Here is a 17,900-nt window from a genome sequence, read left to right on the forward strand (position 1 = left end):
AAGAAGTCTTGCAAAAATTACATCAAGAAGCACAGTTTGCAACAAACTCCACAGTTATTGAAAAAAATTTCAGTATCTGAAGTAGTGTAATACCATGCTCCACATATTTTATATATGGCAAAAGACAGTGTGTAACGAGGCAGAAAAACATAATACAATAAAAATGAGCTTGAATGAAGGCAAATCAAAGATAATAAGGAAAACGACTTTGCAAAATAAAAAAGGTAAAGGTATTTGATTAATGTGATACGGTTCCCAGAGACTGACACATGTTAGCCTCGGGTCCAGAGAACTAAAATTATTTTTGTAACACTTAGACACTGATGATTTAGTATTACACTGTGTACAGTGATTGTGTGCATCATATGCAGGGTGTTCAGAGATTCTCATTACAAACTTCAACAACTTGTAGAGGAGAGTGAGTATGTAATATTTTGAATAGAAACCCATGTCTGAAAATGTACCGTTTCCGTCCTACGATGGTTTCATCTCAGATGTGTAATGCGTACTTGTCTGCTGGTACGCAATAGATTACACAGGATGATGTGAATTACGTCAGACGGTCACCTGATATTACGTAATGTGTGCCCTGCTACGAGTCTCCTGTAGAGACAGAGAGACAGAGGAAGATGTGTTGTCACCAGTTCTGGCCACTGCACTAGAAACTTGCGAGACACCAGGTGGGATGGAAAGTGCATATCAGAACATGGTTCATAGGTACAATGTCCGTAACATTGTTGTTGATGGCAATGCATCATTACTGTTCTGTACATACAGTATGCTAGGTTCTTTTTTCTTTCGGACCAATGAAAACACCAAATAGTTAAGAGTTAATAGAAACAAATGTGCTCAACTGGTGAATGAATGTTTTCATTACGTTTCCTTTCAAATTATTACCCAGTAATTGTACTGCATCAAGCCTAATTCAATTCCTCAAGCAGAAGTGGACAAGTTAAACATTTGAACTGAAAGCATCATAGAATGATACATTCTCAGACATGGATTCCTATTCAGGATTACTCACTCCCTTCTATGAGTCCTAGAAGTTTGTAACAGGAATTACCGAACACCTTGTAGGCCATAAAAAAAAACATTAAAACACTTAGTAACAAATATTTCTCAAACAACAACCATTTTGCTTAAGCTTTATAAAATTAATGATTACACACAGCATTATTTACAGATGTAAGTTATTTATTTATCGTTAACACTGTAATATTTCTTTAACTTCTTTGGAAAGTTACTGCCTTATTCAGCATCCTGTATGTTTTTCGGCAGACTTTTTATTAACATTATACCTGAGTACCAAGGGTTGTTTTTCCATTCAAAGGATTGGTAGTAGGATTGTCTGAATTGGTTTTTCCTCAGAGTATTGTGTTGCTTTTATTGTTAACTATTTTTATATGATTAGGTTAAAATGGCTATACTTTTGAAGCAGTTTATTCATGTTTCAAATGGCTTTTTCCTTAAACTGTCCCCATTTGTTTCCCAAGTTGAATGCAGTTTGTTTCCTGTGTTTGAATTTTCTCATACTGCTGTTCCACACTGCAGGTATGATTCAGTTTCTGTGGCATACTGTACATGCAAGCTGTCTGTATATTGCAACAGCCACTTCACAGTGGGCATGACAGTACCGATTTTTTAAACATGTTGTGTTAATACGCCGTTTCCATTTCATGCCAATAGTCACAGTAATGCCTTCTTCAACTTTGTTTCATCAAGCTTTATTTTTGTATGGTGAGACTTTTCTTTGTTTTTGAGCACTGTTTACATAGTGTACTCCATTTTTATAATGCCACGATGTTTGCAGAATTACATACAGTGTGGTTATAATCAAACTTTCACTACTTGAGCCAGTGTAGACAGGAAATTAATTCCTGTATGGGTACCCAGCTTCAAAGGAATCATGTTCAGACTGTGTGCTGCAGGATTTGCAGTGTTAGCATCATGATTTACCATTAGGCACCTGTACTGGTATGGCAATGTGGGGTTTTAACACAATTAACAGTTTGCATTATAGATGCAGTAGTCAAAATGGGTCTGGACAACGTGAGCAGGACTTTAAGAGCAAAGCTTTTAAAAAAAAAAAAAAAAAAAAAAAAATCTGCGATAGTTCTGCTGCTCCTCTTGAGTATCGACGCATTAACAGAATACAGAGTGTCGCTTTTTCGGCACTTGGGTTGAAGAACATGATTCGGATGTTCGAATTAACTGGCGATTTGGGAACTGCTCCTGGGACAGACCAATGGCCAACTGCGCCACAAATTGAAGTAGTTGTTGCTGCCATGGCCAAGAATGCTGGATACAATGTGTGACCTTCATGCAGTGCACAAGCTGTGTCACAAAAGCTGAACATTCCATCCTCCACTGTTCAAAAAGCACTGTGAACAATTGCAAAATCGTATCTCGAGTGTTGTTCCACGCTGCTGTGGATGCAGGTGGTCATCACATTGAGCAATGTTTGTAACACATGGAAGTTAGAATGCATTACTTTCAATGGTTTTTTTCATTATTTCTCTTCTGCATGTCCTTACAAATGTTTTCACAAAGTTTCCCTGTTCTACAATACACATCTTCCATAGGGGCTTTCTCAAGTAGCAAAAGTTTAATTACAACTGCCCTGTGTATTGCACATTTATATCTCCATTTAGTATTGTCATATATCAGCACCAAACATTTTTCTCTCTCTCTTCTGTAACAGTATCACTTATAAACGGATCAAATAATAATGGCACCTTTACCAAACCCTGGACTGTACTTCATTTGATTGATTTCGTTTCTGACTGGCACGTGTTCCATATTGACACAGAGCATTTCTTGTTGTTTAGGTATTCCCTATCATGTTTTCCCATAAATGACAGCTTTCCAGTGTTTGTGTCAGTATTTCATGAGCAATGCTGTCAAATACTTTGGAAATATCCATGAACTTTGGGGATAGAACCATTTCTTCTCTATGACTGTATAATATATTATCAAACACAACTGCGAATACATACTGTTCATTACCTTTAACCTTTCTGAAACTGTGCTGTGGCCAATGAGAAGGTAGGGCTTAAACAAATAAACAACTAATCCACTATACATAAGCATTTCTGGGATTTTTGATAAGCTTGATATCAGTGAAACTGGTCTGCAGTTTAACAGTCATTCTTGTTCCATTTTTTCTACACTGTCTCACCATCCCAACCATTAAATTTTTCCAAAAAAGGTCTGTCCCTGAAAGAGCACTTTGCTACACCCAACAATGGTGTGATAATTTGTTCCCTAACTAGCTGCATGATGCCATTCAAGTCATTTGATACTTGTGAAGTACATATTTCACTCACTGTGATGACAATGAAAAAGTTTAGTTCTATGCCGAGAATATATATAATGCTTTCGCACTTTGAAAGATTTATCTTGGCTTAATGAGTTAGCCTAAAAAATTATCCTGAATGACATTCAGGAATGAAAGTAAAGGGGAAATATCATCCATGTCTGACATTATCCAGACTAAAAGATTTGTTTAGGCAATTCAGCAGTTCCACGGAATGCTCCTTCCAACTGAATTTATCATGTAGTAATCACTAGAATTTCACACTATCAACTTCTTCAATCAGCTTGTCATAGTTTGGACACATACTGTCACGGGAAACCTCTTCCAACAACTTAACTGTATATAGCGTGACTTTTCAAAGTTTTGTGACACAAAAATTCATAAATAACTACATAAATAAATAAAGGCTACAAACCATTTATTAACGCCAATGAAAATTTCACTACGCCAACCTTCTAAAACTATACTCGATACATGTTCACCTCTTCTGCAAACAAAACCAATTTAGCATCTGGTAATGTTACTGATGAAAGGTCATTAACACAGATCACAAAAAGTAAGGACTCGGAGATGGAACCTAGTTGGACAAAATACATAATTAGTTCCTAGTTGAATGATGACTTATAGCTTAACACAGGACTCTCTCCTACTGACAAACTTTTTTTTTCTGTCAGACACGATGAACCATTTTGCATCATTTCCTGTTACACCATGTGACGAAGCAAGCTGGGATATTTTTACTTCCTATCTTGTTTTGCCATCTGCCTCCTTAAAATTCATTTCTTCATGTCTGACTAACCACCAGTGACATACGTAAGTATAATCTGCATTTTCATGAAAGAGAGAGGTCGGCCCTCAGTTTTGAAGAATATAACACCAGATATAATCTTGTGCTTAATTTTACGTATGTAATTGATTTTTTAATTTATGTTGACTATTCCTAGTTAATATCTTTTGTTATAGAGTGAAATCACTAATTGTTTCGTAGCTTAAATTCTATTGTTGACATATAAACAAATACAAATTCTGTACAAATTATAAACATTTGGAGGAACAACTAATAGTATTCTCAAAGTATTTATTTGGCTCTATTTGAAAACATGTTAGCAAAGTCAGCTCGTAATTACTTTCAAAGTAATTAACAGTTTTGTCAAAAGTATTGTTTGTGTAATGATATTTTTTAATTTCATGATTTAAACAAATACACTCCTGGAAATTGAAATAAGAACACCGTGAATTCATTGTCCCAGGAAGGGGAAACTTTATTGACACATTCCTGGGGTCAGATACATCACATGATCACACTGACAGAACCACAGGCACATAGACACAGGAAACAGAGCATGCACAATGTCGGCACTAGTACAGTGTATATCCACCTTCCGCAGCAATGCAGGCTGCTATTCTCCCATGGAGACGATCGTAGAGATGCTGGATGTAGTCCTGTGGAACGGCTTGCCATGCCATTTCCACCTGGCGCCTCAGTTGGACCAGCGTTCGTGCTGAACGTGCAGACCGCGTGAGACGACGCTTCATCCAGTCCCAAACATGCTCAATGGGGGACAGATCCGGAGATCTTGCTGGCCAGGGTAGTTGACTTACACCTTCTAGAGCACGTTGGGTGGCACGGGATACATGCGGACGTGCATTGTCCTGTTGGAACAGCAAGTTCCCTTGCCGGTCTAGGAATGGTAGAACGATGGGTTCGATGACGGTTTGGATGTACCGTGCACTATTCAGTGTCCCCTCGACGATCACCAGTGGTGTACGGCCAGTGTAGGAGATCGCTCCCCACACCATGATGCCGGGTGTTGGCCCTGTGTGCCTCGGTCGTATGCAGTCCTGACTGTGGCGCTCACCTGCACGGCGCCAAACACGCATACGACCATCATTGGCACCAAGGCAGAAGCGACTCTCATCGCTGAAGACGACACGTCTCCATTCGTCCCTCCATTCACGCATGTCGCGCCACCACTGGAGGCGGGCTGCACGATGTTGGGGCGTGAGCGGAAGACGGCCTACCGGTGTGCGGGACCGTAGCCCAGCTTCATGGAGACGGTTGCGAATGGTCCTCGCCGATACCCCAGGAGCAACAGTGTCCCTAATTTGCTGGGAAGTGGCGGTGCGGTCCCCTACGGCACTGCGTAGGATCCTACGGTCTTGGCGTGCATCCGTGCGTCGCTGCGGTCCGGTCCCAGGTCGACGGGCACGTGCACCTTCCGCCGACCACTGGCGACAACATCGATGTACTGTGGAGACCTCACGCCCCACGTGTTGAGCAATTCGGCGGTACGTCCACCCGGCCTCCCGCATGCCCACTATACGTCCTCGCTCAAAGTCCGTCAACTGCACATACGGTTCACGTCCACGCTGTCGCGACATGCTACCAGTGTTAAAGACTGCGATGGAGCTCCGTATGCCACGGCAAACTGGCTGACACTGACGGCGGCGGTGCACAAATGCTGCGCAGCTAGCGCCATTCGACGGCCAACACCGCGGTTCCTGGTGTGTCCGCTGTGCCGTGCGTGTGATCATTGCTTGTACAGCCCTCTCGCAGTGTCCGGAGCAAGTATGGTGGGTCTGACACACCGGTGTCAATGTGTTCTTTTTTCCATTTCCAGGAGTGTAATTTGGCCTAACTGTTGTAGTAGAAGAAACTGTTAAAAAGAACCAATTTTTCGATGAATTCAGTTAATTTAATGAGTTAAGTTTTAATTGTAATTTCTATAAATTAAACACTGGACAATGTGTAGTTTCAGCACCTATTATTGTAAGGATATACAAGGGCCCAATTTTTGGCCCCTAGACAGTCAGTCCACAGCCGAGTTTCACACAAGGAACCTGTATTGGTTAGATCAACAACAATGCATCCGCGAAATAAGTGTAACACAATTAGGCTGTCTGTTAAAATGACAATGTGTTCCATCCGTACCTTGTTATTCTTCAATAACTGTGTGGTTAGGTTTTTACTGCTCATTGATGTTCAATAGTAAACTATTGTGGCAGTATGTGGGTGTTCGCCTGCAAGCTATTAATGAGGCTTATTGAAAGTTAAACAATAGTGCATTGTCCATCTTAAATGTGTATAATGGGGGGAGGGGGGTTGTGAACAGTGAAAGTAAACAATTGTGAAATGCAAATTTGCACCTGTTGGCTAAATCATTTAAGCAGTCAGTGTTGAACTTCATCCTCCATTTTTCAGCCAGTATCACAACACAGTACGTCGACACCAAGGACAACAAATGAAGAAATAAAGCAGGCGAATGTCACAACAACACTACTCTAATTTACTCAAAAGGATATAGTGATTTTGGTAGTGAAAAGCCTTTGATGGATCACATAATATACACTGAAGAGCCAAAGAAACTGGTACACCTGCCCAGTATCATGTAGGGCCCCCGCGAGCATGCGGAAGTGCCACAACACAACATGGTATAGACTCGACTAATGTCTGAAGTAGTACTGGAGGGAACTGACACTATGAATCCTGCAGGGCTGTCCATAACTCCATAAGAGTACAAGGGGGTGGAGATTTCTTCTGAACAGCACGCTGCAAGGCGTCCCAGATATGCTCAATAATGTTCATGTCTGGGGAGTTTGGTGGCCAGCTGAAGTGTACAAACTCAGAATGGTGTTCCCGGAACCACTCTGTAGCAATTTTGGACGTGTGGGGTGTTGCACTGCCCTGCTGGAATTGCTCAAGTCCATCAGAATGCACAATGTACATGAATGGATGCAGGTGATCTAACAGGATGCTTATGTATGTGTCACCTGTCAAAGTTGTGTCTAGATATATCAGGGGGTCCCATATCACTCCAACTGCACACACCCCACACCATTACAGAACCTCCACCAGCTTGAACACTCCCATGCTGACATGCAGGGTCCATGGATTCATGAGGTTGTCTCCTTACTCGTACAAGGCCATTCGCTTGATACAATTAGAAATTAGACTTGTCCAACCAGGCAACATGTTTCCAGTCATCAACAGTCCAATGTCAGTGTTGACAGGCCCAGACGAGGCATAAAGCTCTGGGTCATGCAGTCATCAAGGGTACACAAGCGGGCCTTCGGCTAAGAAAGCCCATATTGATGATGTTTCATTGAGTGGTTCACACGCTGACACTTGTTGTTGGCCCAGCAATGATATCTGCAGCAATTTTCTAAAGGGTTGCACTTCTGTCATGGTGAATGATTCTCTTCAGTCCTCGTTGGCCCCGTTCTACAGGATCTTTTTCCAGCTGCAGCAATGTTGGAGAGTTGATGTTTTACCAGATTCCTGAGATTCACAGTACACTCTTATAGTAAAACCCTCACTTCATCACACCTTGGAAATGCTGAGTCCCATCACTTGTGCGCTAACTATAACACTACGTTCAAACTCTCTTAAATCTTGATAATCTGCCATTGTAGCAGCAGTAACTAATCTAACAACTGCACCTGACACTTGTCGTCTTACATAGGCATTGCCGATTGCAGAGTCATATTCTGCCTGTTTGCATATCTCTGTATTTGAACACAGATGCCTATACCAGTTTATTTGGCACTTCAGTGTACGAGCAGTCTGCAGTTTAACATCTAATGAATTGTGCACATTATCACTGTATGTGTAAGTAACTCTCTCAATGTTGGAACTTTAGTATCTGCCCAGGAATGACAATGTTATTAAACAACACTGTTGGCACAAGGTACTGAACCAGCCGATGGCTGCTCTACAACTGGGGAAATGAACCCCATAAGAGGAAACGAAAATTCACTGTATGATTCAGTCTACGGGAAACAGAAAGTCCATGTAGAGACCCACAAGAATAAACATTACACACAACTGACATAGGCAGCTGACGACCAAACTCTTAGCAACAATGCATGGCAAAACGTACAAGGTAAGGTCCAGAGTCAGAACTGCCTCATCCAGCTTACTGTCACGTTGCCGGCACGTAAACATTCCATCGGTGGGTCTACCCATACCAAATGTCAGATGTACCCCTCCAGGACAGTTGCCCACACCATTCTGCTGCAGTAACCGTGCCAGCTCATCTGCCTCCACTGTAATGTCCATTGACAGTATGAGTCCCTCCACAGTGAAAAGGCTATGTGGCACTGGAAATGTCCAGCTTTGGGTCATGACTTCAGGTGCAAAACCAGAGAGAGCACAGGAGACCCGGACAGCAGACTGACCAGTAAAATCCTGAAACTTCCTGGCAGATTAAAACTGTCTGCCGGGCCGAGACACTTAACTCGGGACCTTTGCCTTTTGTGGGCAAGCGCTCTACCACTGAGCTACTACCCAAGCACGACTCACGACCCATCCTCACAGCTTCAGTTCTGCCAGTACCTTGTCTCCTAGCTTCCAAACTTCACAGAAGCTCTCCTGCAAACCATTCTGGACACATCCCCCAGGCTGTGGTTAAGCCATGCATCTGCAATATACTTTCTTCCAGGAATGCTAGTTCTGCTTGGGGCACGAAGCCGCACGTGAAGGGAGGGTGGCAGAGGGTGAGACTGGGGCAGCAATGGGGAAGCACACTGCTGTAAGTAGGAGCCCACACCTGGAACAATGTTGCGACCAACCCTGTTGTCAGGCTGAAGAAGACTGGCAGTGACAACCCAACAGGTTGCAGTTACAACTGATTTGCAGGACGGGTCAGCTGCTACTGACCCCCATAAATCAGCAATAACTGCCGACCTTTGCAGTCATAGCATGCAGCAGCCACCCCTGGTATCAGTCAAAAGACCAACCCAAAGAGCAATCTCAGGGTGGTGCCAGAACATGCAACTCAGGCTGCAATAAATGCAGGAGATTCTGCCATCTGATAACTGGCATCGCCTAATACATAGCCAGAAAACTCAACAACACATCATCATGGGAAGAGGCAGTTATGGACTACTTCATTTGATTCAGAACATATGCACAAACGCGTGAAGTGCTCTACCTCTGAGTAAGAAGTCATGTGAAATGGGGCAGTAGTCAAATGGTTTATACTGTTGAAAACACAAAAGTCTTCAAAATATTGCGACACAAACTCCCAACTGTTATTTGACATGAGGGTCCTTCGGGGTTCCCTTGATGGCAAAAATGATTGACAATACACAAACAGTGGCAGTCAATGAAATGGAGGAACACTTGGCTACATACAGTAAATTTGACAAGGCATCAACCACCAACAACCCCCTGCTGCTCAAAAATGTAGGACCCGTAAGTTCTCAACAGATGTTTGATGTCATGATAGACTGCTGATCAACAGACTTGACGTTGTGCCAATGCCTTCACATGAGTCATACCCCAGTGCAACACATGCAGCATTGAGGACTGGGGGGGGGGGGGGGGGGGGGGGGGCACCACCCAACCTCCATGGCAAGCAAGATGACGCCCTAAATAACAGTGAGTTGATCATGGAAGACAGACAGACAGAGAGAGAGAGAAATGATTTTCTGGAAAAACAGGTTGGTGGCTGTGGACACTGCAATCTTTTGCAGAGTCAGCAGAAAATTCAACAAGGTTTACTGCAAGTTACCGTTCAACATGAACATGAGAGCCTCTTGCTGAATTCCGGATTGAGCCCCACTGGCAGTAGCGATAGCACACCAACATTTGCATGCTGGGCAGTGGAGTTGTAACTAATGCGATAGCAATAATTACTGAAAAAAAGGGACCAGCACTGCAACTGGCGGTGAAAAAAAAGGGACCAGCACTGCAACTGGCAGTGAAAAAAAGGGACCAGCACTGCAATTGGCGGCCAGTCGTATCTCGGAGTTTGGAACAAGAGCCAAATAAGGGAACCAGATGTTTGTGGTCGCAGATGAGAACAAACTTTGCCCTATACAAGAAAAAGTACAACTTCTTAATTCCAAAAATAATGGCCAGCACCTTGTTTTACACCTGTGAATAATTATGCTCGGTTTTTGGTGCCATTTGGGGATCCAATGAGACAGAACCTCACCAATGCCATACTCTGATGTGTCAAAGGCCAGGGTTAAAGGCTTCCCTAGCGTAAAAGAAGCCACACAGGGAGCAACACAAACACTGCTCGAGGGACTCTAAAGCCCACTGACAACTCGCAGACCAGACAAACTTAATGACTTTTTGGTAAAGCCGGTTAAGAGGATGGCAGAAGTACACAGGGTGGGAGATGAACTTAGCGTAATATGCAAAAAAGACTGGAGCTCCTTCAGGTTCTTGGGTGCCGGCAGTTTTATGATGGCTTTGATATGTATGGGACAAGGCCACCTTTCCTAAGTGCATGTTTCAAGAAACACATTTTTGGGGAGCAAAAACTGCACTTTTCCAGCTTGCAAAAAAGGCCATTTTCCAGAAGATGTTGGAAAACTAACTGTAGGTTTTGTAAATGCCCCTCTCACGTAGAAAACACAATCCAAATGTCATCAAGGTAGTTTACACAACAGAGAATGTCCTGAATCAACTGCTCCAAATATCAATGATAAGTTCCTGGCACAGATGAGATTCCAAAAACCAAGCAATTAAACTAGTAAAGCCAAAAGGAGATGCATCCAAAGGCAACTGCCGATATGCATTGCCCAAGTCAATGCGCAAAAAGTACTTGTCCCTGACAACTTCAACAACAACTCCGGCTGCAGAATGGGGTATGAATCCACGACATATTTCACATTAACCATCTGTTTAAAGTCACCACAAGGGCACACTGCACTGTAAGGCTTTTGAATTGCCACCAAACGGGTGGCCCACTGACTCGACAAAATAGGAGAAACAATGCTTTCATCCTTCCGACACTGCAACTTGGATTTTCCCTCCTCATCCATGGAGAAGGAAGCCTGGAGAGGGTGACAAAATTTAGGTTTCGCTGAGAGAAATGTGTGCCTTGAAATTTTCTGCCCGGCCCAATGTATTCTCAAAGCATCGGTCTGTACGACTCCAGTAAGGAATCAAAATCTTGAAAAGGGACCAACTGAGACACTAAATGTACTTCAGCCATGTGGAAACCAAAAACAGAGAAACTGTTTAACCTAAAAACACACTGTGCCAACAGTGAACTGACCACTACCATATTATGTGCAGAGACGGCAACAGCCCCTCAAAGGAATATACTGTTTACTTTAAGACAACTTGATGTCGCAGCCCAAGAGCCTGTATGTGTCTAAATTAACGAGGTTGACTTTGCTCCCGTTTTTATTTGAAATTTGGATGGTTGCCCATCTATTACCAATATCAGCAAAACACACTGAGGTGACATGTGAGTGGCATCACAGACATCTCCAAAGTCCAGTGAAAACAAAGGGTCACCAGACTGACTGGTGGCTCACTGACTGCCAAACACTTGCCAGATGGCTTACCTGATGGCATAACGCACACATGGCTTCCATGGGTGGAAAATCTCATTGAACATGCAGCAAATGAGAATCAGGGCATGACCACTGGCTCGCCCAATAAGCAGTAGCAGAGTGCCGCCAAGAACCAAAAAAACACCATGGGTGGGAATTAGGACGATGCGATGACACAAACCACCTGAGGTCAACATAGTCAAAGGCAGGCAATGTGCACACATCAATGCAACGGAATCAGTGGCATCAACACATGGTGACTCACGACTCACGCTGCCTCGGGAACCCCTCGGGGCATCAGGGGCTGTTTACCATGCACACCTAACTGTGCAACCTGCTAACTGTCAAAAAAAGTCCCTTACTGCAACCGCAAGCTCATGTGATTCTGCAGTCTGGGCAACACCAGCTAAAGAAGAATTGGGCAAGATCAAATTCCTAGTATAGACCTCAGGATCAGATGCAAACAGGACAGTCACATTCAGAATTACCAAGTCTGCATATGAGGGTCTAATGGATTGGTAGATATCTGGGCCAGTAATGATACCTGCATCTGATTCTGTCTATATCTTCACAAATCCTAGGTGACCAGATACAGTATCATTGACAAACTTCAGGATAGCATACTGGATCATAGCTCCCTCTATACAATGCTCAATTAATGAATAGGAATTCTTCTTTGGTTGGTTCCTCCTCCTCCAAAGCTGCTCTTCCCTCTGTTCAGCAGCAATATCATACAACGTAGCAGTGACAGGTTTCATCCCTTATGCTGTGTTCCACCAAAGAATTCCTTGAAAGGCAGTCAGGTTCCTTGTGTTATGCCCACTTGTATATCCCATTGTGATGTACTTCTGAAGCCTCAGGTCCCATCTTGCGAGTCGACATGATGAGTCCTTCAGGCTAGTCAGACTACATAGAGGATGGTGGTCCATCAAAATGGTGAATGGTTTGCCAAATAAATGCAGCTGGAACTTGATATTGGCCCAAACAACTGCAAGGCACACACTATTGGTTGCTGAGTATATCAGACTCACAGAATGCTGGCACTTTTTGAGCACCTTCCTGAATTTGCACTAAAACTGCATCTATTGCATAACTGCTAAGGTCAGTGTGAAGTTGTCTCAGCATTCTCATCATACAATACTAGGACTGGAGAAGATGTTAGTACTTCCTTAAGGACAAGGAAAGATTTTTTTTGCAACTCATTCCAGGAAAATTTGGTATCTCCCTGCAGTAGTATCCTTGCAAGCGATGCGTCTTGGTACAAAGTCCTTTATCAATTGCCAGTGGTATGAACACATTCCGAGAAAATCTCTTTCATCATCATTGTGCTGAGGAGTTGGAAAATTTGTGACTGCTCTTATTTTCTACAGATTGGGACGGATTCCATTGCCATTCATTAGATGACCCAAAATTTTTGTTTCTTAGGCAGCAAAGAGGCACTTTTTCGAATTTGGGCGGAGGACTGCTGTCTGAACACACTTTAACACATTTGTCAGTTGGCTTGTATACTGGTTCCTGTTGGTGCATAGGAGATGGCTTTTATGCTGCCTAATTGGAGCCACAGAGCCGAAGATGTTTTGAAGTAATCAGCATCTTCACCAAACAATGTCACGTCATAACCACATTCCAGTACAAATATGAATAGTCTGTGAAGTGCAACCCTTAGCACTGGAAACACGTTTATTACGAGAGATGTACAGCCAGAACAGGACTGACTTCCTGGATAGAGAGCAACTATTTACATGAACCCTGAATATCACATAATACACAAACATAAGACATTTCAAGAACCTTCCAGCAATGATAAGCACTAAATAACAGGTTTGACCTGGTGACCTGCAGCCTAACACAGAGCAATGATAACCACTATGCCACACTGCATGCATCGCAACTCCTGGCAATGTAATATTGGTGGTCTGAGATATTCTATGGCAACAAATACTGAGCCTGACAAACCCATTTTTCAGTAAAAGTTATGAAATATTTGTTGAAAAGTTTTGCAACAAACCTATCTGCTAAACACTCTTGTAACAGTTGAAGGTAGCACATTTGGCTGCCATTATTTTTCACCAAGCATTTGTAGCTGAAGACAACATTTAGTCATTCCCTGCTAAGTACACCACAACACAACTAAATGGTTACACAAAATAAAATGGAACAACAGTAACCAACAGAGGAGCAGATTTTCTGATATTAGATTACTGTATTCCACACTGCTGAAGACCAGAGGAGTAATCAGCATTTACATCTGAACCACAGACACACATTTCAAATAGTTACATGAAGTTATCACAGTACACTTACCTGAGATCCATCAGCTGCATACACTTTCAACACAGGGCCTGTATCAAGTCTCACAGCCTCCGTTATAACTGTAATTGTATGATCAAAAGAAGGTGCATTCCTCTTGTTAATTAGAAGACGTACAATTTTTCTTGGTCTTGTACCATTTCTCACCACAGTTATAACACGAGGATAAATGTAAGAAGGAAAATGCTGTTTCACTGGCAAAGATTCATTAGCTTGAAAACTTTTTGTCTTTGTTTTATGAGCACCTCTCCTGACACCAACATAATTCAGTCGTTTGAATGGTTCTCCTGATCCTGCTGCAACATAGCTTTTCCCATCCTCCAGATCATCAAGTGACATGATTTTCTTTCCAGTTAAGGAGTATAAATTTCTAACTCCAGTCGGTAGGTTTACATGCTTTGATAATGAACGAGTAACCTCTGAAAACACACTTTCAAATGACCTATACCTTTCTGTAGGAAAAACAAGTGATACTCCTTTGAAATATACATCAGCATTACGGAAAAAATGACATCTTTTGGCATGTCTTACTGATCTTGCTGATATATTACTTTCATCACAACTTAAATGCTCTAGACTGCTTCCACCACCAGTTAATGATGTTCCATGCTGCATGGAAGATGACAGAGCTGAAGATGATGATAGATTACTTTGGCTGCCCTTGATGCCAGACATGATCTGGAAAAAAAAAAAGGAATCACTTGTTATAGTATCTCAAGTGATCATGAAAACTGAAGAAAGATGATGAAAGCTGATAAAACAGGGAAAATTATTTAGCTAATAATTCGTTTTCCTATGTGTAAGAAAGTTAAATCACTCCTAAAATGAGGCAATTATATGGCTCAACTTCAATGTTCTATTATGAACAGTGGTGCTCATTGGTGTTCATCTGTTACTAAAGACATACCACCAATTCTGAAACATTCAAGAAAGAAAGCAAAAACATCAGCAAAATTATTAAAATGATGTAGTAGCTGTGTGTGGCTGGTTGCAACCTAAACTAAAAATGGATACTCCAGGAACTCTGCACCACACATATGCGACCACCTTAAAACCTTGTGACAGAGTGTGACAACATATCCATTATCAAAATATATACCACACTAGAGTTTAGTTAAATTTTTGAGTTTAAGTCTCAAATAAAAGTGCATCTTATTTTACCAGGAAATAAAAGATAGGATTAAAATTTGTGCCACTGAAATGTGAACATCATGAGCACAGCAAACTGGGGGGTTTTCTCACCCAAATGACTGAGTATATACGGATGAATATGGTTAAAATGACAAATATCATAAAAGAAGTAACAGAAAGACACAGAATTACACTCACTTTCAATCACACTCAGTCACCCACACAATCGCAATATCTCACGTTCTCTACGATAGTGTAAAATGGTCATATGTTCCAAAACTTGTAATTAGGAACAGAAGTAATGCAACAGGAAATGTAAAATAATTACACAGGAAAATGAAACTGGCTGATCACTTACAAAAAACATGGATGGCTGATCACTTACAAAAAACATGGATGGACCAGCCACTCTCACAACACATTAAAAACTTCCTCCCAAAATTTTAGGGAACAAGTGGAAAATTTCGCAAAACCTTGAAAGTCTGGCCACATTCATCTGATTGTCAGTTACAACAGTGGGCAAATCTGTCATTAAATCAGCTGCTGCTCTCTTGGATGAGTGTAAAACAGTCATCTACAATGTGGCTCACTGTGATCAGTACGCCACAAGCACCACACATTGGATAATGATTTGTGTGTGTGTGTGTGTGTGTGTGTGTGTGTGTGTGTGTGTGTGTGTGTGAGAGAGAGAGAGAGAGAGAGAGAGAGAGAGAGAGAGAGAGAGAGAGAGAGAGAGGGAGGTGGAGAAAGACAGTGGAAAGACAAAGGCTACCCCCACAGGCTAAGTTGTTTATAAAGCATTAAAGTAAAGTTCCCCTCCCCAGCACTTTAGGGATTATGTACCAACAGCTAACAAAATTTCAAAACCCCTGTGACACTGATGTCAGAATTGGTGAGCGGATCTTCAGCCAAACCGAGGGCTGCCATGATGTCAATAAAGAAAACACATAATGCCAAAATATTCTGAACCGAAAGCAGCACACCAAGAACTTCATAGTGGTAGATCTTCCTGGCCGGATGACAAAACCACATGTTAAAGGGCTATGTCCTATGTGCAGCCCAGTGAGTGGCACCTCCTTCCATTGGTGTGGTTGGCATGAAGTCCACCACACCTTTGCATTCGGTTTGAGCCCCCACAGTTTGATGTCTCCCACTGACACGATTCTTCTGTCAGATAATGGGAATATGTCTTGTAAGGGGACAGCAATCAACATACGTCATCCAGATATGCTTCTTTGGCTGCTTTGTTGGCTACGTCATTTCCCTGTATCCTGATGTGCCCCGGCCTCCAGCAAAAGACTCTCCCCTTGCCTTGGTGTTGGTGTCACTGTACGGTGTCCTGGATCAGCGGAATCAGTTGGTCTATCGGGTACATTTGGTAGACCGCTTGTAGCACACTGAACAAGGCAGCACACACAAGAAACCTTGTACCATGATGACTTTTAATCCACTCCAAGGCTGTCCTAATGCCATTTAACCTCACATCATAATTTTTAAATTGTTCCAGAGGGTGCACTTGGAAATGTCTGTCACAGAAAACAGTTGAATAACTGAGGGCATTCCTTGCAGGGATTTATCCCTATAAAACAACAATAAAACTGTGGTATGTACTTAATATTGAAGAAAACAGAGTGGTAAAAACAAAATCTGGAGTACAAGTATACATGCACTGTGTCTGGCTTAAAATCACTTTTGGCCTCTGAAGACAAAGGCAGCAATTTGTTCCATCCTAGAGGTCTGACACATCCAGATTAGGGCTGGCACGATCCTTGCCTGGTATCCATAAGGGAATTAATATTGCTTACTTCCAAGTGACTATGTACTATATATCAAACCTGATCTGATTGAAACAGGAAAAGAGCTTGTCTTTGGCTCTAGGGCACAGATGAAGGAACATGTGATAATGAATCTGATGCGGTACTCGAGCAGTGTCTCTGGCTGCATACAAGGCTGATTCCAATTCCCAAATGAGGAATGTAAGCTTGTTGGCCATCTCATTACACAAGAAGGAGCAGAGCCTCCTCATCTCCATAGGCCTACTGAATATCTGAAGCTCAGGAGTTTGTCCTGATGAGGCAGTGACAGTAAAAAAGTGTTCAGCTAAAACTTCAGCTAAGTCCTTAGGTACATCCACTAAGGGTGCAGTGCTCAGCAAGGTCTTAAGGGGATCGTACTATCCTTGCCTGAAATCCACCTAACTGAGTCCCAAACTCGTGTAGTGGATGTGCGCCAATTAATGGAAAGCACTAATTCCTTGCAGGAGTTCCTCTTCCACTCCTCTATCAGTCGCCTCATTTGTGCTCCCACAGACCTGAAGCCACAAAGATTTTCCGTAGTTGTACGACTTTTGAAAAGCTGCAAAGCTGTGCGACTGGTTCCAATTGCTGAACAACCTCCTTCATTCCACCAAGGGGCATACTGTCATCTTAGGTGGCGGCAAGACTGGGGAATGGAATCAACTGCATCTCATCAGATCACAAAGGTGACATGGTCCACCATCTCCTGGATGCATTCCTCTAGTTCAAAGACAGCCTGCTGACTGTATCACAACCAATTTGCCCTTTGAAGCCTCCATCTTTGTAGTCTCCTGTCGACCACCATCCCAGTCAGCAGATGGATCTACACTGCAAAGGGGTCACTGAAATGCAAATATGTGACTCTGTCCCACTCAACTAAGTCTGCAGCAGCTGGGGAGCAAAAACAAAGGTCAATGGTGGAAGATGACCCTGCAGCAGTAGCAGTGGAAAACTGTACCATCTGACCAGAGTTCAAAAGGTAGATACACACTAAATGAATGAAGTGCTCGACACTACGTTCTCTGGAGCAAAATGATCTCTGGAAGAAG

At 42.5% G+C, this 17,900-nt stretch overlaps 1 protein-coding gene across 1 annotated transcript in view; it reads right to left on the bottom strand.

The window, feature by feature from the left end:
* The window catches only part of LOC126469525 (serine/threonine-protein kinase GL21140-like), a 215,336-nt gene that overhangs the window by 172,591 nt on the left and 24,845 nt on the right, over positions 1–17,900 (bottom strand). Inside the window, exon 3 of the mRNA XM_050096645.1 lies at positions 13,919–14,602. Within this exon, the coding sequence (XP_049952602.1) occupies positions 13,919–14,599 (681 nt within the window). The 5' untranslated portion in view covers positions 14,600–14,602. The remainder of the gene's footprint in view (positions 1–13,918; positions 14,603–17,900) is intronic.

The sequence above is a fragment of the Schistocerca serialis genome, chromosome 3 (genome assembly GCF_023864345.2).
Source record: "Schistocerca serialis cubense isolate TAMUIC-IGC-003099 chromosome 3, iqSchSeri2.2, whole genome shotgun sequence".
Classification (NCBI taxonomy): Eukaryota; Metazoa; Arthropoda; class Insecta; order Orthoptera; family Acrididae; genus Schistocerca; species Schistocerca serialis.